Source organism: Delphinus delphis, chromosome 8 (genome assembly GCF_949987515.2).
Source record: "Delphinus delphis chromosome 8, mDelDel1.2, whole genome shotgun sequence".
Taxonomy (NCBI): domain Eukaryota; kingdom Metazoa; phylum Chordata; class Mammalia; order Artiodactyla; family Delphinidae; genus Delphinus; species Delphinus delphis.
In genome coordinates, this window is record NC_082690.1 from 55,209,243 (window position 1) to 55,231,474 (window position 22,232).

Below are 22,232 nucleotides of genomic sequence, written 5' to 3' on the forward strand. Positions count from 1 at the left end.
TAACTCATATAGGAATTTGAATTTTTTAATTTGAGAGAATTCCTTTATCATATAATTAGAGCAGGTTGGATAACCATTTGCATTAGAATACCAAGGATTTTAATTGTTTTTTAACAATTTGATTAGCAAAGATCTTATATAAACATTTGTATTTTACATATTTATATATTTCTAAATGCTCATTTCATTTGGTCAAAGCCAAATTAGTCAAAGGTTGATTTCATTGCTCTTAAGAGCTAATGACTTGCTGTCATTTCATACTAGGTAGTTAGAGTACATATATATACATACACAAAATTGGTACCCAAAAGCTGTTTTAGTTCCCTGAGTTGAAAACCAGTTAAACTAGCTCAATAGCTGTCAGCTTCTGCAACAGAGTTCTGCTATAAATTTAGGCTTAGAATTTAGAAGAGCCCTTCTAACTTGATAAGACTTAACTTGGCTTTAGTTCTAAATGTGGTTAGTCTTCAAAGTTATTAAAGATATTTGACCAAAGTCAGAATAAATGGAGGCGTCAGAAATTATTTGCCACTGTAAGATATGTGAGCTTAGGGTTTTGTAGGTGTGTGTATGCATGTGAAGATGAGTGTGTACACTGAAGTAGTTTGGGATTTAAACAGTCCTTATTTGGCTAGATAGATTCTTTCAAATATATATGCCTGTGTAACCATCATCACGGTTAAGATATAGAAGATTTCCATTACCCCCCAAAGTTCCTTCATGTCCCTTTGCACAGTTATTTGGCCCAAGCTTCTGTGAAACAAGGCTAATAATAACGCTACCCAGGTAAGGATTGGTAGCAAGCAGTGCATGTGAAAACCCTTGGTCTAGTGTCTGGTACATAGTGAGTGCCATGTCAGTGTTGGTCTTCTTCCTTCTTCCTTGGCTTGTTGTCTTCTAGATAGCAATACAAGAAGGCCTTTGAAAAGAATCCACTTTTCTTTAGTAGGAAAAGAGAAGAGATTACTCCTAAAAAGAACACAGAACTATGTTTTTTATTCAGCATCATGTAGGAGAAGTATAGGTAAGGGACCCAGACTTAGAACCCAAGGCAGGCAAGTGTTTGATAATAGGGGAGGAGCTAAATAAATCGTGGCACGTCCACTCAACAGTATATTCTGTAGCAGTAATGATCTTTATGAAGAATTATATAAGAACATGACCAGATGTGACATAATATTATGTACCCAAAGAAGCACACAAAATTACTTCTGCTTTCTGACTACAACTATATAAAAAAACATGCATATAGGAAGTGATTGGAAGCAAATATTTAAAAACAGTAACTCTTAATGGTAATATGATTTAGGTTATTAAACAATTTCTATATCTATAATCTAGACCTGCCACTGTCAAATACAGTAGTCACTAGGTATGTGTGACCATTGAGCACTTTAAATGTTCATGTTGAGGACTTCCCTGGTGGTGCAGTGGTTAAGAATCTGCCTGCCAATGCAGGGGACACGGGTTCGATCCCTGGTCTGGGAAGATCCCACGTGCCGCGGAGCAACTAAGCCCGTGCACCACAACTACTGAGCCTGCGCTCTGGAGCCCACGAGCCACAACTACTGAGCCCAAATGGCACAACTACTGAATCCCACCCACCTAGAGCCCGTGCTTCGCAACAAGAGAAGCCACCGCAGTGAGAAGCCCATGCACTGCAAGGAAGAGTAGCCCCGCTCACCGCAACTAGAGAAAGCCCGCACCCATCAACGAAGACCCAATGCAGCCACAGATAAATAAATAAAAAATAAATAAATTTATAAAAATAAGTAAATAAATGTTCATATTGAGATGTACTGTAAGTGTAAAATACACACTGGATTTCTTAGACTTAGTATGAAAAAAATGTAAACTATCTCATTAATAATTTAAAAAATATTGATTACGTAGTGAAATAATACCTTATTTATACTGGGTTAAATAAACTATATTAAAATTAATTTCACCTGTTTCTTTTTACTTTTAAAGATGTGGCTCCTATAAAGTGTAAAATTACATACACGGCTTGTGTTATATTTCTGTTGTATAGTGTTAGTCTAGGTTTTCTGTAATGTCATTATGTCTGTAATTAAGAAGGGCTGTGAAAATAAGAGACTATAGCAGAGGTTTAGATGAGATGGCCGTATGGATGGATAGGTGAGGAGGGAGATGGAAGGTAAAATCCATGGCTCTAAGTGATAGTTTTGAATGTGCAGAGATTGAGAGAGGGAGGAATCTAGGAAAGCTTCTTGATTTCTTGTTCGAGTATGTTGGTAAGGTGATGGGGCTGTTCAAAGGATAGAGAGCATGGAGCAAAGAAAAAGGAACTAAGTCAGGGAAGAAGGGTCTAGGCAGTCTGGTTAGTCCAGTGACTCTGGGATCAAGGAGGTCCCAGAGCCTCAGAAGCCTGGCTTGCCTGGACATTCTTGGTGAGGCCTTCATGGCTCCTGCACTCTGCTTGCAAGCTCTGGTCTGGAACATAGGGTCTTTGGGCCAAGAATTGAATGGGGAGGAGTTCATTTGGCCCAGATCATTGGTCTCCTCTCTGTCCATAATAGGTAGGGCTTATTGGCCTAAAAGAATAAGAATGAGAGGAAGTCTTGATCACGGTAAATTTTCAAAGCAAAACAGACACTGAAGTCTCAAATTATATGGCAGTCTTTTTGACCTCTGTGTTCTGTCCTCTCCTGATTTGTCAGGCCTTGCAGGAAAAACTGTGGAATGTGGCTGCCCCTTTGTATTTGAAGCAGAGTGATTTGGCCTCAGCAGCAGCAAAACAGGTAAGCTTATTGAGACCTTCTCCTCAGGTGGATCTCTGTCCAGATCTCTGTCCAGAAATTGCATTGTCTAAGTTAGAGTCAGAGGCCTTCACAAGGCTCTGCTGTGGCCTCCCCATTTTTAGCCTGTGTCAGAAGTTAGTGATACGAGAAGCAGCATAATTAGGGGACACAGCACTGGCTTTAGAGTCAGGGGACTTGGGTTCTGTTCCCATGTCTGCCTCTAATTTGTTGGGTGGTGTTGAGCAGGTTACTTAACCTCCCTGATTTCTAAGATTTCTTTTGTGTTCTAAAATATTATTAGTTTGTATTTCAGATATACTAAAATCCAATAAATACTATGATGAATCTTTCATCTGAAAATGTAGCTGAATTCATTTTGAGGTGGTTATATTTTTAGCCTGTACCATCTCTCTTTCTCTCTCTTTTCTTTAACCATCTCTTGAATATTTAAAGGTCTTTTTTTTCCTCCTCAATTCATTAAGTAGCATTTAATTTTACTTGCTTTAAGTTTATTTCTTTCTAGTTTTGAGCAATTTCCCTTCATTCTTGGGTATTGGAATTTGGTGAACTCTTCTGGGTCATGTCTTCCCAATAGTAAGTCTGTATATGACTAATTACAACCCTGTAGGAAGATAATGATGGTGACTATGATTGTTACATTACAGTTCACTAAATGATTTCAGGTCTATTTTAATTAGCCCTCATAATAATCCCATTAGGTTGGAATAAGTATTAAGTCCATTTTACAGATGAAACAATGCTCAGCAAGGTTATATTCGTAGAGCTGTAGGTAGTTAAGTCAGGAACTTGAGCTCAGGTACTCTGATACCCAGAGTCTGTTTTCTTTCCACTACTCTGCTTCATCTCTCATCTAATCTAGACTCCCTTTCAGACCTGCCATGTGGCTTATTGTAGGGGAGTAGAACTTAATGACAACAGAACACCAATAGGCCATGTTGGGAGGGATGGGACAGGGAGCAGTAGTCTGGAAGAAAGAGAAAGGAATTACCATTGCTATGTGACAGTTACTGTGCTAAGCACCTTCCATACCCCATTTAATCCTTTAAATTTTATGATGTTGGTGCTGTTTCTTCTGCATTTACAGATAGGGAAACTGAGGCACCATGTAATTAGGAAACTTATCTTACTGTCAGTTGTAGAAGACAGCTGACAGGGCTCTGACTCCAAAGCCTTCAATGGGAGGCAAGCATCATTGCCTGCCATCATTGCTTGCCTCCCATTGAAGAAAGGGAAGGGAAAGAGAAGCATCATTCGGGGGGGAGTCGCTGACTTGGATAGAACAGAGCGAGAGCTTAAGATGCGCTGGGCTTGAGCTGAGGTCACTGACATTGTTTTCTGCACTGATTCCCTCCCTAAAATCCCTCTGAGAGACCAGGCCCATAGAACAGTCTGGATGGCTAACAGGTGGTCAATGGTTCCTAATACTAAGTTCTTGAGGACTTTTCCTGAGGATTACGTTTCCATATGTATTCATTTGCCACCACATCACAGTGAATTTGCTTTAGTTACAAGCAGTGCTTTACAGTTTTATCAGTGTTTAAACTTTCATATCTTTATATCATCAACTAAGATGATATTACCAGATGGAAGTTTGTTTTTTTAATTGACAAAATAATTTATTCTCTCAACATGTATATTAATTTCTCTCAAATTACACTAGTTTCTCTCAACATAGGCACTTAAAAATCTCAGTTCAGAATTAAAACATAGGCATTAAAAAAAGCACTCTGTTCAGATCTGGTTTCACTTAGAATCCTGTGCTGCTCTTTGCTCTTAAGTAAGACTATAATGATATTTTTGCTGCTTATTACTTACCTTTTCCTTATAGATCATGGAAGAAACCTACAAAATGGAGTTCATGTATAGTGGCGTGGAGAACAAGCAGGTGGTGATTATCCATCACATGAGGCTGCAGGCCAAAGCCTTGCAACTTATAGTAACAGCACGGACTGCTCGAGGGTAAGATGTGTGGTTGGTGCAAAAGGGTGGCTGAGTCCTTTTAAAGACACTTACAACTGCATTCAGAGATCTCACCAAGGTTAATGATGTGTGAAATAATATTTAGGAAAGACTACCTAAGGGATATACAAGCTCTTCATTTTTTCAGATATTCCAAGTTACATTTTGGGATCAGATTAGATCCCTGGAAAAACCCTTTGGTGGCTCTCCATTGCCTACAACACAACATAGGGCTTCATCTGGCAACAAGGCATTCTGTATAGTCCTTGATAGATTTCTTTAAGAATATAGTGCCAGAACCACTTCTTTTCTCTTCTGATGGGACTAGTGCTCTATCTTAGGCAGTAAAGACAAATTATGAGAATGTATGGTGCTGTGAGACTACTTTGTTCAAATCCTGACTCCCTACTTACTTGTTGTTTGATTACAGACAGGTCTTTTTTAGCCTCTCTGTGCCTTGTTTTCCTGTTTGTAAAATGAGAACCATGACAGCATCTATCTCATGGGGTTTCTGTGAAAAATGAATGGGATAATACATGTAAAAGCAGTTAGCATGGTACTTAGTACATAGTAAGAGCTTATTATAATTGTAGCTGTTAGACTTTCTGATCATGAGAATTGCTATATTTCATTGATTCTAAAATGCACATTTAAAAATTTTACTTCTCTGAAATCAGATATTTTGATGGTGTGCCGTAGTTTGAAAGTGTTTTTGTTTCTTGGTGTTTCATAAAATAAAGGTGCATCTTGAGAATAATGGCACCACGGATTTAATGTAATATAGTACTTAGGAAACTCGTTATCAGACAGGAGACACATTTGATGCTCAGTCCACCAGTTGTGTCAGCCTAAAAATAGTGTAGAGAAATAAATATGAGTGTTTAAGCAGTGAAAAATACATTAAAAGGAACATTGTATTATTTTATTTCTTTGCTTATCTTGATAGTGACCTGATAAACTCAGGTAGTGATTTAATCTTAGAGATAGCCATACATTCATTTAACAAATGTTTAATTCCTGCTATGTGCCAGTCACAGCTGAGAAAAGATAGGTGCTTGTGCTGGCATCTACACTTTTTTTTTTTTTTTTTTTTTTTGCGGTACGCGGGCCTCTCACTGCTGTGGCATCTCCCGTTGCGGAGCACAGGCTCCAGACGCACAGGCTCAGCGGCCATGGCTCACAGGCCCAGCTGCTCCGCGGCATGTGGGATCTTCCCGGACCGGGGCACGAACCCGTGTCCCCTGCATCGGCAGGCGGACTCTCAACCACTGCGCCACCAGCGAAGCCATATGCTTTTTTATTTAAAGAAAATAAATATCTTTTTCAGTTTATGTATGATTACTGTAAAAGTTTAAATATTGCAGATTAAGTGAACATTCTGTTCTCTGGTAATCTACCCCTTGTAAAACAAATGACTAAAAGTGTAGATTATAAATGCATGTATTAGCGTAAATCGAATCATAATATACTTGGCTGTTCTGCCATATTTTCATTTCATCCAACAATATAATATTTCGTATTTCCATGTCATTGTATAAAGATTCCAATATATTTGGTGTTTACTCATGCTATATTATTTTATATTTTCCATTTGTATGCATACCTGCTTCTTTTTCTTTTCCTTGATTTTTGCTGGAAATTTTTTGTTGTTTTGATTCTTTCTTCTTGCAGGGGTTTGAAAGTTCTGTACCCTAATTTTAACCTATTCAAGTGAGAGGCAGTAGAACATAATGATTAAGAGGGCTGGGGTGCCTCATTGATTTGATTCAGATCTTGACTCCACCATTTGCAAACTTAGTGACCTTGGACAAGTTACTTAAGAACTTCTGTCTCAGTTTATTTCCCATAAGTTAAACTGGGATAATAATAGTACTTGCCTCTCTGTCATAGGGTTATTGTAAGGATTATTGAATTATTATATGTAAAGCCCTTAAAATACTGCCTGACACATTAAGAGTAAACACTTGACAAATGTTAGCTCATTTTAGTTGTATAAATAGTATTTTTACTCATATATATATATAATTTTTTTTTTATTTTTGGCTGTGTTGGGTCCTTGTTGCTGTGCACGGGCTTTCTTTTTGCAGCGAGCAGGGGCTACTCTTCGTTGCGGTGCACGGGCTTCTCATTGCAGTGGCTTCTCTTTGTTGCAGAGCACGGGCTCTAGAGCACAGGCTCAGTAGTTGTGGCGCACGGGTGTAGTTGCTCCACGACATGTGGGACCTTCCCGGACCAGGGCTCGAACCTGTGTCCCCTACACTGGCTGGCGGATTCTTAACCACTGTGCCACCAGGGAATCCCTACCCTTATATTTTTAATAAACAGATTGACCTTATATTTTTCAGCATTAAAAAATAGAATTTATGATCATCTCTATCAAGACCATATCTAATCAAAATGAAAGTTTTAGTGTATTTTTATTTGATTGTTTCATGCTGTTAAATAATTTAGAATTTAGTTTCAGATTGTTCTTTCTTTTTTTTTTTTTTTTTTTTTGTGGTACGCGGGCCTCTCACTGCTGTGGCCCCTCCCGCCGCGGAGCACAGGCCCCGGACGCGCAGGCCCAGCGGCCATGGCTCATGGGCCCAGCCGCTCCACGGCATGCGGGATCCTCCCAGACTTGGGCGCAAACCTGTGTCCCCTGCATCGGCAGGCGGACTCTCAACCACTGCGCCACCAGGGAAGCCCTCAGATTGTTCTTTTTTTAAATTGAAGTATAGTTGGTATACAATATTAGTTTCAGGTGTACACCATAGTGATTCAGTATTTTTACAGATTATACTCCATTAAAAGTTATTATAAGATAATGGCTATAATTCCCTGTGCTGTACAATATATTGGATTATGGTTTTTAACGTATCTCTTATTTTAAGATTTCTTTCTTAAAATAGCATTACTCTTTATAAGTACATTATCAAAATAATTTAGCTCCAGCTTACCCACCACTGTTCTTTTTGTATCACAATTGTCTTTTAAAATTCCTTGTTCTAATTCACCATTTATATGACTGGAACACATTCGCTAGTATTGTTTTTCAGAGTAAGTATATAAGTAGTATACTCATTGAGACTTCGCATATCTAAAACTGCCTTTCTTTTGCTCTCATACATAATTGGAATTCTTTCAGAACTCTGTTAATATTGCTATGTTACCTTTTAGTATTTAATGTTACAGTTAGGATGTCTGATGTCTGTCTGGTTCTCTTTCCTTTGTAGTTAGCTTATTTTTCATGGCTCAAAGCTGTAAACTTTTCTTTTTCTTTTTAGAATTCAGAAATTTCATCAGGATATGTCTAGTTATGTGTTTCCTTTCATTATTCTTACTGACTTTTAATGGGACTTCGAAGTCTCAGCTCTGTTTTATCTCAGGGATTTTTCCCCTCTATTATTTCTTTAATTACTACTTCTTCCATCCACTCCAGTCTGCCATACTAGATATTGTATCTTCTGGATCTATTTTCCCTATATCTTATCTTTTCTCTCACAATTTCAGTTTCTTTTTCTACTTTATATTCTGAGTAAATTCCTCAACGTACTCTTTTAATTTACCATTTCAGTTTTCATCATTTTTCATTCTAGTGTTCTTCAATTGTTGAGTTGATTTCATTATTATTATTTCCAAGTGTGCTTTCTTCTGTGTACCTTTTTTGTAGCAGTTTTTCTCACTTTATCAATGCGATATCCTTTCAAATCTCCTCTTAAATCTTAGTCAGGTTGTTTATTAGAATTTTAAAAAAAGCTTTCTGTGCTTTCTTCCCTTGACATTACCTCACTGAGTTCTGCTTGGTCTCCTTTACAGCTCCTTATCATCCTTATAACATCTAATAATTTTTCATTGTCTTTGAATACTTACAAGTGAAAGTTTAGACTAGTTTAAATTGGTAACTGATATAGGCTTCCCCAACAGTTATAGGTCAATGTTTGGTTTCCCCTAGTGGGCCTCACTCTTACATTGAAAGCGGGGGTTCTTAGTGCTAGAGGCCTACTTCATGTACGTACCATGTAGGTGAGGCTACCTACTCTGCTTGGGGGTTGGGGAAGAGTTCCCAAATCTTTTTGTATTTTACTGTTTGGAAATTCTCCAAGTTGGTTGTACGTGAGCAAGCCAAAAAAGGTGCTACTTGGCCAAATTGCTTTCATTTCAGTCTGCTTAGCTGGAGTTCTCCCTTCCAGCCCTCTCATCCTAGGTGGTCTTTGGTTGGTTAACCTCACCAGCAAATTTCAGTTCCACTTCTAGTAGTTTGTCAGAGTTAAGAAAGTTTCAAGTGCTACCTGCTTTTTAGGAAAATAATTCAAATTAATGTTGGTTGTAGAGTACATTTCCATCTGCCATTTATCATTTATCCATTCAACAAATATTTATTGCATAGCTGCTTGTGTCAGGAAATACATGATGAATGATACAAAGTCCCTACTCTCATGGAGCTTACGGTTTACTAGAAAAACTTGACTCGGTTATTAAGAACCTTGATACCATTCTCTTACATGTTTTTTTATTTTTTTTATTTTTTTTTTCTCTTACATGTTTTTATATAAGGAAAGAGTATTTGTTTTTTCTTCACTGGAACTTTACTCCTTCAATTAATAATATATTAATGCAAATGAGTGGAACATTCCCTGCAGAAATTATAATAAATAAAATGCACAAAAATCAAAGGAAAAATCTGTTGTGTGATTAGTAAGTTATATTGGCCTGGCATGTTGCCTGGCTTATCTAGGTATACATTTAAGTTTTTACAGAAATGAAATACTCTAAGTACTACTTGACCAAAGAAGCCAGGATAGAGAAGAAAGCATATAGTCTGTGTCTGTGTGCAAAGTAGTAACAAAACTTTTTCCCCTTCTGCATGAAAATTTGACCTTTGGTTTCCAGATCTATTCCCTGGTAAGCTGATGGCATCAACTCTATTACTAGGTGACACTGCTATGGTAAAAATGATCTCTGAGAAAATTACATGTACACTAGAAGGAACTATCAGTGAACTATAATTACCTAATGCAGACACCATAGCTTTGGGCTTCATTGAATGCAGTGATTCTTGTAACTGAGCATATCCCTGTGGGGACCCTGGAAGGTATGCCTTTGGATTACTTCAAGAGATATTAGGACCTATGGAGCATGAGACTTCTAAGTGAAGATAGTCTCCACATTCACCTGATGTAGATCTCATCTCCTTGAACCTGAGCTGTCAGTGGCAAGGTCAGAGCTCCCAGACAGCTATGTAGATGGTTGAATGGGCTGCTGCCAAGGGCTCCTGCAGAGGAGGAATATGACATTGCACTGCCTGTAAGCTGTGCTTCTGTCCTATATCCTTACTGAATCTGGTGCCAAGTGTGGCCTGTGATAGTCTTTGATTTTGAATGTACATTGAGCCTAATGGGCACTGCAGTGTTTTAATTAGGTCTTGGGATCCTGGCAAATTTCCCCCTAGGTCCATTAGGAGTCCTCTGTTTCTCTTACGGATAATTTTTATAGTATAATATGCTCATCGTCTTTTCTTGTGGGCTCAGGTTTCTGGAACTTTGGTCTTTACTCCTCAGTTCTCAGATTTCACAAGCAAATTACATGGGTTTTTGTTTGTTTTGTTGTTTTTTCTTTTCTACAGAGTTGACCCCTTATTTGGGATGTGTGAAAAATTTTTACAGGAAGTGGACTTTTTTCAGAGGTAAGTATTTCATCACCTTCTAGCTTATTAAATCTTGGTTATGTAAAGATCGTACTTACAGGGAAACAAGAGCAATCACAAGCCAGAATCTTTGGTTTAGCCCATGTAGCCAAGCTATTATGATACATGCAGTGTGCCCTAATTTGTATACAGGTGGCTCTCAGTATCCATGGGTTCTGCATTCATGGATATGGAGGGTTCGACTGTATTATTCCATTTTATATAAAGGACTTGAGCATCCGTGGATTTTGGTATTTGCAAGGGGTCCTGGAACCAATCCACCACAGATACTGAGAGATAACTGTATTTTCTTTACTGGTATATAAACTTCTTAGGTTAGCTAAACATACAACATAATAATAAAAACATTAGGAATGTTTTTGATTCAGCACTCAGCTGGGCCAGAAAAAGACAAATATTATGTGAGAAAACTCAAACTCTTGTTGAAAAATCACAACTTGTCTATTTTTCTTCACCATGGTTCTTAAACTTGCATATTTCTGTCTAATCTACAAAAATTGTTCCATCATTCTATAGGTAGCTTTTATTTTGTAGCATAGATAGGTTTTCTCAGGATTCATTATGAAGTAAATCAGCTAAAACATATGCAGTCAATGAGTGGAAGGCTTGGTGAAACAGTGGGGGTCGAGGTAGTGACCTTGACTGTGACCTGTGGTATGCTGGCGATACAATACTGGGAAGAAGGCATTTATAGGATTTTAAAATCTAATATTTATTAAGTCTAATATTTCATATTTTCACTCCTTGCTTCTACCCCCATGAACTTTACCAAACCTGGCTCTACAGGTTTGTATGACTCTACACTTTTCAGGCTTTTTTCATTTGGGTGATGATGGCTTCCTATAGATAGGGCTGAGTTGCAGTACTACTCTTCACCAATAGGAGCTGCTCTCTAGTAAATGATACAATCTAGCTTGACTCTTTAGATCCTGACTTCAAATCTCTACGAAGTCCATGCCTTACTTTTGGTTTTAGATTTTTTTTTTTAATTGAAGTATAGTTGGTTTACAATGTTGTATATGTTTCTGGTGTACAGCAAACTGATTTAGTTCGACATGGTTTTAGATTCTTTAAGGTGGAGAGTCTTGTTTTTGCACAGTTGCGTTGGAGAGATTTTTGGAAAGATGACAGCTCTGATTTGCCACAGATGAGGATCTGTTGTTAAGGGCTGCACATTCTTTCTTAATTCAGCCTCTGAGTCCCTATACTGATATCACCCCTCAGTGAAATATTTTTTGACTATCTCCTTCTACAAAGCAGAGTACTGTGGAATCATTCAGAGCTGGGAGTAAGTTACTTAACTTTTTTTAAGCCGCAGTACAACATTATCCTCTCTGAATCTCAATGTTCCTATCAGTGATGCTCCATTAAGACAGGCTTTTTCTTCTCTTTTGCTCAGTATAATATCCCCAGTGTCTAGAATAGTACTTGGTAAGACCTAAAGACATATTTGTTATATTAATTAATGAATCTGTAATATGACAATAATAATTCTAACAATGCACAGGACTACTGGGAGGATTAAATAAGATAGTGTAAAACACTTAAGAGGTTGCCTGGCATATATAGGTATTTAATAAGCAAGGCTATTACGATGGTCATGTCACTACAGCATAATTACATAGGTGCATGGCTTTCCTCGGTAACCATGAACTCCTCCAGTTCATCACTTTTCCTACCTCAGGGCTTGGCAGAAGTTTGGGGCTCAGCCTGTGGTGAATGAACGCATAGTTGCTTCTGTTTGTTCCTTCAGGTGTTTCATCGCTGATTTGCCCCACCTGCAGGACAGCTTTGTGGACAAACTTCTTGACCTCATGCCCCGACTTATGACATCCAAACCTGCAGAAGTGGTCAAAATTCTACATACCATGCTGCGGCAGAGTACCTTCCTACACCTCCCCCTTCCAGAGCAGGTCAGTGTCTGTGTCATACCCCTTCAGGCGAAATCCATCCAGAGAGCATCCAAAACTGCTCATCTTGGTGATCTTCTTTGAGCAGTGGAGGAGCTGGGTTAGGGCCTTTCCTCTGATTGACTAACGTGTGTCCACCCATTAGATAAGGAGACAGAAAGGCAAGGATCATGTTTTGTTACCCAGAGATGACCTGGCTTTAGAATCGTATTTTCTTCTTGCTTACAGATCCACAAAGCCTCAGCCACCATTATTGAGCCAGCGGGCGAATCAGACAACCCTTTGCGGTTTACCTCTGGGTTGGTGGTGGCCCTGGATGTCGATGCAACCCTGGAACATGTTCAGGATCCTCAGAGCACTGTGAAGGTCCAGGTCTGTCAGCTTTTGGTTCCCATGGAGCTTCTAAACTGACTTTGTGTTGGAACTTTTAACTTTAGCACCCCTGTAATCTCTACCTGAGGGACAGAAACTGGGGAGAGAGAAGAGATAAGTTTTTATGGACAAGAGCCTGGGCGTGAATCCCAGCTCTACTGCTGAGTATGGTCTGGAGGAAGTTACTTTAAACTCTGAACCTTAGATTCTGCAACTGACAAATAGGAATAGTTGACATTGAAATGAAGTGATGTGTATAAAGTTCCTGGTCCCCAGTAAGGGTTCACTAAATGACAGGGCCGCTTCTATTCTTATAATGTGAAGTTAAGACTTGGTATTTTCAGGGCTATAAGCAAACTGTAATAAGTCCTTTTCCGGTTGTAGGTGGGTCAGCTTGGTGAATACAGTTTATGGGTGGGAAAAAGTAGTCACTAGGGAGTATTCTTTCCAAGTTAGATGGATGTACTAGAGAGACAGGAGAGATGCAGTATAGGCACTAAGCAATTTAACAGTCAGTAGTTAAGCCCCACTAAGAGTCCTACCCATTTACACCCCCTCCCTCCCTCCCTCCCTCCCTCCCTCCCTTCCATCCATCCATGCTTACTCTACTGCACATGCTAAGTGCTAGGCAAGCATGTCAGAATTCATGCCCTGAGGATGCTTAGTTTCAGTGAGAGACAGACAAATGGACAGGCAGTTGTAAAACAGAAGTTCAGTCATCAGTTCCAACAGGCACAGGATGAATTAAGAATGTTATGGCCTCTTATTAAATCCTGATTGCTCTCACAACATAGATCTAACTTTGGGAGCCACTTGCAACACTGCCTCCTGAAATGAGACCTAACTTTTTAAATAACCTGACCTATTCTCAAGACTAAGAGACTGGGACTTCCCTGGTGGTGCAGTGGATAAGACTCCGCGCTCCCAATGCAGGGGGCCCGCATTTGATCCCTGGTCAGGGAACTAGATCCCACTTGCATGCCGCAACTAAGAGTTCACGTGCCTCAACTAGGGAGCCGCTTGCCGCAACCAAGGAGTCCGCCTGCTGCAACTAAGTGTTACTGAGTTCAAGCTCACTCTGCTCACTGCACTACAGGCCAGTGAATCGGGAGATGAGGTGTTGAGACAAGGAATACGACTTTATTCGGAAAGCCGGCAGACCAAGAATATGGCAGACTAGTGTCTCTGAAAAACCATCTTATCTGGGTTTGGATGCCAGTTTCTTTTATAGAACAGAGAGGGGGAGGAGGTGAGGAAGTAAAGTAAAAAGGCCATAAGTTTTGCAAATGTCCCCTGGAATGGCTAGCCTCAGGGAGGGGATGGGTTAATTTCTTCTTTCTTGCAGCCACCCACAGGTGGACAGGGTCAGGATGCTTCCCCCAACAAAGGCACTTTGGTTTAACATTCAGGCAGAGGGACAGGGTTCCCCGAGGCAGGCCGTTATGTATAGACAGTATCCTTTTAGTGAACAACAGCAGGAAAGCAAAGGTTAAAGTAAAAGAAACAGGTCCAACATGTAGCCAGATTTGGCTCTTCTCTGTTATATAAGGAGCCCACGTACGGCAACTAAGGAGCCCGCGAGCCGCAACTAAGACCCAGCACAACCAACCAACCAACGAAATAAATAAAGAAAATAAAGATTAAAAAAAAAAAAAAAAAGAAAGACTAAGAGACTGGTTCAGTGAGATAATGGACCAATCTACCGACTTAGCTTCAGGATTGTGAAGCTTCTTAGAAGTTTCAAAGGCAGGAATGAAGGGGAACATAATACACCACCCCAAAATAAGCCTTTTTGGCCTAAGGATTATTTTGGGATGATTATTTTTGAGAGGCTGTAGACTGGAAACAGTAGAATTGCCCTTTTGTGAGGGAAATTTACATTTATAAGGGAAATCTCCATTTGTAAGGTATCCCCCTCTCGGTACCAGAAAGGGAAGCAAGACTAAATCTCTAGAAATTCATCAGTGAAAACTACGCCAACTTAAATTTGCATAACACTCGTACCCTTGATTATTGTGTTTTACCTGATAACCTCCCATAACAGGCTCCCTTCCTCTTCAACATCTTTCTTTTGTTTTTAGCTGAATATGGTATTTAAGGTGATGGCTTGGTTAGTTTCAGGGAGTTACTCAGTTTTCCTAGGTCTCTTCCTTATATAGAGGAGACATATTTGTTATTAACTTCTATTTGTTTTTCTCCTGTTAATCTGCCTTTTATTATAGCGGGGTCTCAGCCAAGAACCTAGAAGGGTAGAGGGGAAATTAATTTTTCTCCCCTACAGGGTTATTTCCAGTTTTGGCTACTATAAAAACATTCTGCAATATACTTAAAAAAAATATATATATATATACACACACACACACATATATAGATATGTGTGTATATATACATATATGTGTGTGTGTGTGTGTGTGTGTATATATATATATATATATATATAAAAATTATAAAGAATACTATGGAGAAGCCCTTAATTTGTAGAGTGTGACTAAGGAAGAGAAAGACTTTGTGGAGATACTGTTACATGGATGAGATAAAGGATGATTAAGAGCAAAGGATAGAGGTATTCCAAGCAGAAGGAATATGAATAAAAGTTAGGGATGCAAGCACCTGCAGTAAGTACAGAAAAATAGCCTGGAGCAGGCAGGGTCGGCTTCCTGGAAGAGAGTCAGGATGAATCAGGCCCTGAAGACGGTTAATATTTACCTATGGTGACAGTAGAGGAAAAAAATCTTCTGGCTTCCCAGCAGGAATTATTAGAAATCATGAGACCTACAGAGAACTAACTCTGAGCTGCAGTTTTATTGGACGGCAGTTTTTTGTTTGTTGGTTTGTTTTCCCCTGTCTACCGAAAAAAAACGCACAACGTAGAATTTGAGAGTTATGTTTTTTTTGGCAGACGTTCTTAGATTGCAGGTATAGATTGTCGCAAGCCTGGGAGACAGCATCTCAGATAAATGCTGAGAAAACTGTTCCGAAGAGGAAGGGGGAAACCAGGAGATATAGGCGTTTTTGCAACACCACCAGGTAGCCGGAACAAAAGACTACTGTTAATAAAAGAAAACTAGATAGCTCAAGTTAAGGAATTTGGCACTTTTCTACATAAGGGAAGATGCAAGAGTCTGGACTCATTGAAATCATTCCTTTGATATGCACCTCAGCTCTCTGGGGCCAGTATCCTGTGTTTCCTCTTCCCGAGTTTCCTCAAGCTGCACCATTTGGGGTGGCTGCAGTTTGATGACTGCGGTCATTCCTTGTTTCCTTCCTCAGTTCCCTCAGGGCTCACTGCTGGAGGGCGGCTACGGTTGCTGATGGTCCAAAATCCTTTGTTTACTGATGTGGTGGGCAATGTTTTATTTCTCAGCCCCAAAGTTAGTGGTTCTCCACCCTCGCTGCACTTTAGAGTTATACAGAAAGTGTTAAAAAGTACTGATGCACGGGGCCTCAGCCTACACCAGTTAAATCAGAATCCTGAGAGTAGGGCCCATGACTACCAGTATTTTTTATTTAAGAGCTCATAGGTGATTCTAATGTGCAGCCCGGGTTGAGAAGCCCTGTTTCACATTGTCCCTGGAAGAAGTTCGCTGACCAATTGAGCATAAATGAGATTGCAGGTATAGATAATTTTAAGGATCACCTGCTACACTCTACTGAAAGATCACCTTCAGAGTAGCTCTACTACATGCATGGCCAGACTGTTTGGATACCTCTGCAGGCTGGGAGATGAGGAACTCGCTGCTTAGTCATGGGACAGCTCTGACAGTAGGAAAGCATTGTCCAGTTCAGCTACCATGCCCCAACACTTCCGGACAGATGAGATTATGGGGCAGGTGGGCTGAGACATGCCTCCCCAGAGTTTCAAAGTTGAAAGACCTGTGTGGTCCCTACTTTACCCCTATCAGTGTATTCCCATAGCCCAGGACCTATGTGTTTGTAGGATATGCTTCATTTGTTCATTTAGCTCATTTGTACACTGTGCAGTATATAATAATAGGCCCTCTACACAGATAGCTGTGAGGTCCCCCTGGGTGTTGAGGAGAGCTCTTTGGCAGCTTGTAAGATTTGAAGAACTGGCCAGTGATTTGAGCACTGAGCACTGTCTCTGTAGAAAGAGACAGATAAACAGCTTCCTAGCTGCTTATGATCTAGTGGAGAGTTACAGAATTATTCTTAATCCTTGGTAGTTGGTGATGGATCCTGGGCCATGATATGATTTGGAGCCAGAGGAAGGAGAGTCATCCTGATGGGGGTGTCTGAGAAGGCTTTTCACATCAGGATTAATATTTTAACCTATCCATGTACTTAACAGAGGCACTTTATTCCTGTCCCTCATTCACCATGAATTCAGGAAACATTTATCACATACTGCTTTGTACTGGGGAGGGGGTAGAGAGATTTCGACAGTGTTGTCTTCCCCTCCAGGAGCAGTTTTGTATGAAGGGTAGTGTCTTCTTTTCCTCCTGTTTTGGGGTTCACAGCAGATGTCACCAGCAATTCTGTTAAAAGCTCATGGCTCTTCTGCCTCTTTTTCTCATTTCTGTCACCTCTTAGGTCTCATATCCAGATGGCCAAGCTCAGATGATCCACCCTAAGCCGGCGGACTTTCGGAATCCCGGCCCAGGGCGGCACCGGCTTATCACTCAGGTGTACCTCTCCCACACTGCCTGGACAGGTAAGGAGTCAGTGGGCCAAGGCTTTTTTTTTTTTTTGTAGTTTGAAAAATACGTGATTGAACCAGGCCTGCTGAGGGTTGAACTTGATTTCTTAAGGAGCCTGAAAGCAGTAGAATGGAGTCTCATTGAAAGAACTGTGGGCTGGACACCCGGAGACTATTTTCTTATCCTAACACTGCCACTGACTTGCTGTGTACACTTGGGCAAGCTACTCTCCCTTCTGAATCTGTTTCCTCACCTTTCAAATTAAGATAACAATTCTTTACTACTTAATTCTGAGGACTATTCTGTCTGGAAATTAAAGTTTTATATTTCTTAGCAGAAATTTAAAATCACTCTTTTTTGTATATGAACAATACAGTTCATTCCCCCAGAACAAGTAAAATGACAACTGTTCTTGCCTTCCCTTCCCACATGGGCTGGTTTGTGCGATAATGCAAAGTAAGGTGATCTATTCCTATTTTACCCTCCCATACAGCAACTGAGAAGAACCTTGATAATTTGAGAAAACACATGGAGGTTACATAAGTATTTTTCTTTCATTTGTAAAGAATAAAACGAGAGAATACAAGTGCAATGACATTACGCTTCCAAAGCCTGTAAGGCTGCTTTGGAAACTGAAAAAGACTCAGTCTGCAGAACCTAAAATGTGGGAGAGAATTGGCCTCGGTGGTGTTGCCTAAGTCATTGAAGGTGATTCAGAAGCATGGTTGTTACTGGAGAAGGTGTTCAATACCACCAAATCTGGTTTATTTTAGAAATAGCTGGACGCCTTCTGGAATTTTATTTCACTGTATTTTTGAATACATGAGTAACTGTTTATTGCCATTATTAATGGTTTTCCTCTGTCAAGGGTGTTAGGCAGGTATAGATGACTTTATAAAGTTTTCACAAAGAGCAAGTGGTGCTGTTGAGTGTCAGGGCAGCCCCTTCGGGGGTCCAGCGGGCCTGGCAAAATTGAGGGAGCAGATCCAGCAATGCTTGTACAGAGAATCTGCCTCCCTGAGTGTCGTCCCTCAATCCATATCCTTGCTGCCTGGAGTGTTCTGCACTGTTTGCCACAGTGCAAGTCCACAGAAACGTAGAGTTCCTTATTTTAATCTCTTGTGGTGAAGGGATCCTAGATATGGGGAAAGAAATGCTGTGGGACAGCGTTGTTTTACAGGGTTAAGACTGAGGGAAGCAAAACATGTTAGAGCTCAGAAGAGCTTGAAAGGTAGGTTTTGAGGGGCATACTGACTTGCCCCTGGTCACACAGCAGGTCATTGCCTGAACCAGGCCTACAATTCGGGCTGTCCTGAGCCTGAAGAATTGTAATTCATCCAGGATCACCTCCTCTGAGAGGTTGCTACCTAGTCACAATTACAAATATCTATTTTAATTCTCGGCTCAGCATTTATTAGTGTCAGATGTTTTCTCGTTTGTTTATTGACTTTCTCTCCAATTAGAATGTAGGCTCCATGAGAACAGGGAACTTGCTCGTCATCTTTAACCTCTGTGTCCCTAGTGCCTGACATGGAGTAGGTGCTCAACAAATAATGAAAACTGAATATAGGATTTTAAATTTGCAATTAACATTCATTTAATTCGTAGACAACTTTGTGGTGGGAATTAGTATTCTGCTCTTAATTTTGTAGATGCATAAGTGAAGGCCCATGTAGCTGAATAGTAATGGCACTGAGGCTGGCACACAGATTTCCTAACTCCTAAATCCCTTGATTTTTTCACTGTACCATCCTCCCATCTGACCTGGGACACTAAAGTGAAAATGTGTTCTCATTCTGAAGGTGCCAGCACCTCTTTCTCCTAATCCAGGAGATGGTGCCTGGTATTGGTAAGGGGTCCTCCATCTAGTCCCTCAGCTCCCTACCAAGGGCCTCTCCTTTGGGAGACAGAATGCTGCCAGGTCACAAGGTTTGAGTCACATAGACGAGTTTCCAAATTCTGCCTTACTTGCTGTGTGATCCTGAGAAAGTTATTTAACCTCTCTATCTCATTTTCCTTTAAGATTGGAGTAATAATATATACCTCATAAAGACATATTCTTCCAAGCATGATAAATAGGTTGCATGATTTGTCCCAGATGATCTTTTGTCTCTTTTTCCCACTGTCTTTTCCCTCTTGTTTCTTCTCCCTGCTCCCTTCCGCTGCTGGCAGTGGCTTGAATTGCCACTCTTCCCACGTGCTGGTGAGAAAAGGCATAATGACCAGATGGAGTTTAGTCCTCTGACCTGGGTTTAGTCCTCTGACCTTACCAGTATTTGGCTCCTGAAAGTGCTATGAGAGCCAGGGCTAGATTGTGGTTTAGGGGTTGGCAATAGCCATCCAGGACAAGAAAGGAGAGCGTAGTGGGAGAGCTGATACTGGAGCCTAGTACCAGAAAGCAGTGCTAGTTTCATTACAGATACACTCCAGGCTGGTAAAAGGCCCCACGTGAAAAGGTGATGCTGAGGTTGGTTGCTCTCTGGGGTTGGCTAGGTTGCTCTGGTTGCCTGCCAGCCTTTCCCTTCCTGGAGGACAGCAATCTAGTCTGTATTCTGATCCCTAGGGAGAAGTCTGGAAGTAGCCAGGAACACATCTGGGGAGGCATTGAGAAGTCCTGGGACCTTTGCCCTTGTTCATTTAGATCCATCCAGCCCTCATTCCTGCCCTGTAAACCTCTTAGCCTTGGGCTCATCTTTAATACTTACACCTTTCATGAGATTACCCAGTCACACAAAATCAAGGCGGACACCCAAGCTAGCGGTGTTCTTGGCCTCTGCACTTGCCCTTAGGTTTTTCTGAAATCCTCTCCCCCTTCTTTATGGAAGCCACATGGTGAATAGAAAGATTAGTTGCTTCAATTTATGAACTAAGCTCAAATTCTGTCACTGGTGTGGATTTGGGTAGTCACTTAGAACCTCTCAGAGTCTTGGGACTTTTTTGGGATTGTGACAGTCTTTCTTTCATGGTGTGGCAGGGTAAGAACTCTTGGAGTTATGTGCTTGGCACAGAGCAGGTGTTCCATTCCAAAGCATTCCTGAGCTCCCTCCTCAGTACTTCTTACGGACTCGAGTGTGCACTGTGCTCCAGTGCAACTGTCTCTGCCTCCTCAGCCAAACAGAAATTTGAGGGAGGTCTTATTTATTTTTGCTGGGGCCTGCCACATGAAGACACCAGATCAGTATTGTAATGTCATGTCATGAAAGAACGGAAGGTTCAGTGACGTGATTTTAGGTCCCTGAAATATATTCCTGTTCAGTAGTGAGAGTTTTCTGTCCGAACTATTTCCTTAATGAAAGGCTTCCTCTCCGCTAATGCAGTAGAGTCCACTGTGCATGTAGCCCTCAGGCCTGAGATCAGCTGTGCAGAAAGGCATGATTATCTGGGTACAAGAATTGGCCACATGCATGTACTTTGTGACCCTCTGTCTTGAGGCTGGAAGGCCTCTGTGGAAGAGGCCTTTTTAGCTTGCTCTCTGAACATTTCAGCAGCATGGCTCTGAGCTGCGGGGAGCCCAAGAGACCGGAGGAGGAGGTAGCAGTGGCAGAGAAGCAGCAGTACATCTGCAGGCTTAGGAACAGCCTCACAATATTCAGGCTGGAAAAGTGTTTTTGTATGCTGATGGGGGAAAGGAGGGACGCAGACAGATGAAGAAATGTTCTTGAAACCCTACTGCTTCTATCTTTGATGTTGCTTTTACTTGACATTTCATCCCAATTCCTAGGCGTTGCCCCATCAGAGGATTTTTGTCTTTTTTTTTTCTAGAACCGTGCCAGGTGGAAGTGAGACTGCTGCTGGCCTACAACTCCAGTTCACGCATTCCAAAATCCCCCTGGATTGAGGGTGGTGAGATGTCATCCCAGGTGGAAACCGGCATCGAGGGCACCATCCCCTTCAGCAAGTCTGTAAAAGTTTACATAATGCCCAAACCCGCAAGGCGCTGAGTCACAAGTAGTCTTTACAGCCGTGGCCTAGAAGGCCCTTCTTGGGGTCAGAGTGAGCCAGAAGCCTGGAGCATTTCACCTGGACGTGGTATATAGGCATAAGGAAGAACATGTGACCCTTATAGTCTTATCTGGTATCAAACATTGGATAAATTATTTTGCATTAAGAAAACAAAAACCTTCAAGTCTATCCCATCCCCCACCCCCTACCTCCCTAGCCTTGCCCCCAGTAAAGTTGAGACACCAAGCTGTTGTAGTTCCTGGTCCTTAAAGAAATCTGTGTGGCTATAGGTTCAACATTTATACCGCAGGCCTACATTCTTCGGGTGTGAAACAAAAAGATCCAATTTTCTAGCCCCTTCCAAAGAACCAGTTATTGGAGCCGTAATCTTATTTCTTAAAGCAATAGTCTGTTTGCCAGGGCCAACTCCAAAGCAGCTTTCACAGCTGTACTTTTTCACCACCGACAGTTCCTGAAGGGCCCTAGACTTTCGTTATCTTGCTGAGAGTCTCCTTCCTTAACTCAGGCAATAGCTGGCCAAGGACTGAATGAACAGCTGAAGAATGAATCACTTTCATCCCTCAGGGAAATTCTTGATCTTGCCTGCCGTTATCCTTAGAACAAAAATATGAGAGAAGGGCCATATTTTACAAAAGAAACCAGGATTATGGGAAAGAGGGACCTAGTGTAAGAAACAAAGTCATTTCCCACTACTCTGATGACTCCAGCGTTGGAGCTGCGTGTGAGCTGAAGGTGCAGCAGGGGTCTAAGAACAGTAAAGGCTCCAGAGATGTGAACCACGTGAAGGCCTGTGCTATGTTCTTTACCTGTCATTTTATCCTTGCAACAGCCAAGTGAGACTAAGAGGTTAAGTCACTGGTAGGAAAACTGTAATAACACCTTTACTCGTTCAAATCCAAGA

At 40.9% G+C, this 22,232-nt stretch overlaps 1 protein-coding gene across 1 annotated transcript in view; it reads left to right on the forward strand.

Moving 5' to 3' along the window:
- Positions 1 to 21,625, forward strand: part of INTS4 (integrator complex subunit 4) — a 109,347-nt gene extending 87,722 nt beyond the window's left edge. The window contains exons 17-23 of the mRNA XM_060018210.1: positions 2,682 to 2,762; positions 4,612 to 4,742; positions 10,348 to 10,407; positions 12,182 to 12,341; positions 12,567 to 12,710; positions 17,262 to 17,382; positions 21,131 to 21,625. Coding sequence (XP_059874193.1) covers positions 2,682 to 2,762; positions 4,612 to 4,742; positions 10,348 to 10,407; positions 12,182 to 12,341; positions 12,567 to 12,710; positions 17,262 to 17,382; positions 21,131 to 21,309 — 876 coding nt within the window. The 3' untranslated portion in view covers positions 21,310 to 21,625. The remainder of the gene's footprint in view (positions 1 to 2,681; positions 2,763 to 4,611; positions 4,743 to 10,347; positions 10,408 to 12,181; positions 12,342 to 12,566; positions 12,711 to 17,261; positions 17,383 to 21,130) is intronic.
- Positions 21,626 to 22,232: the final 607 nt, after the last annotated feature.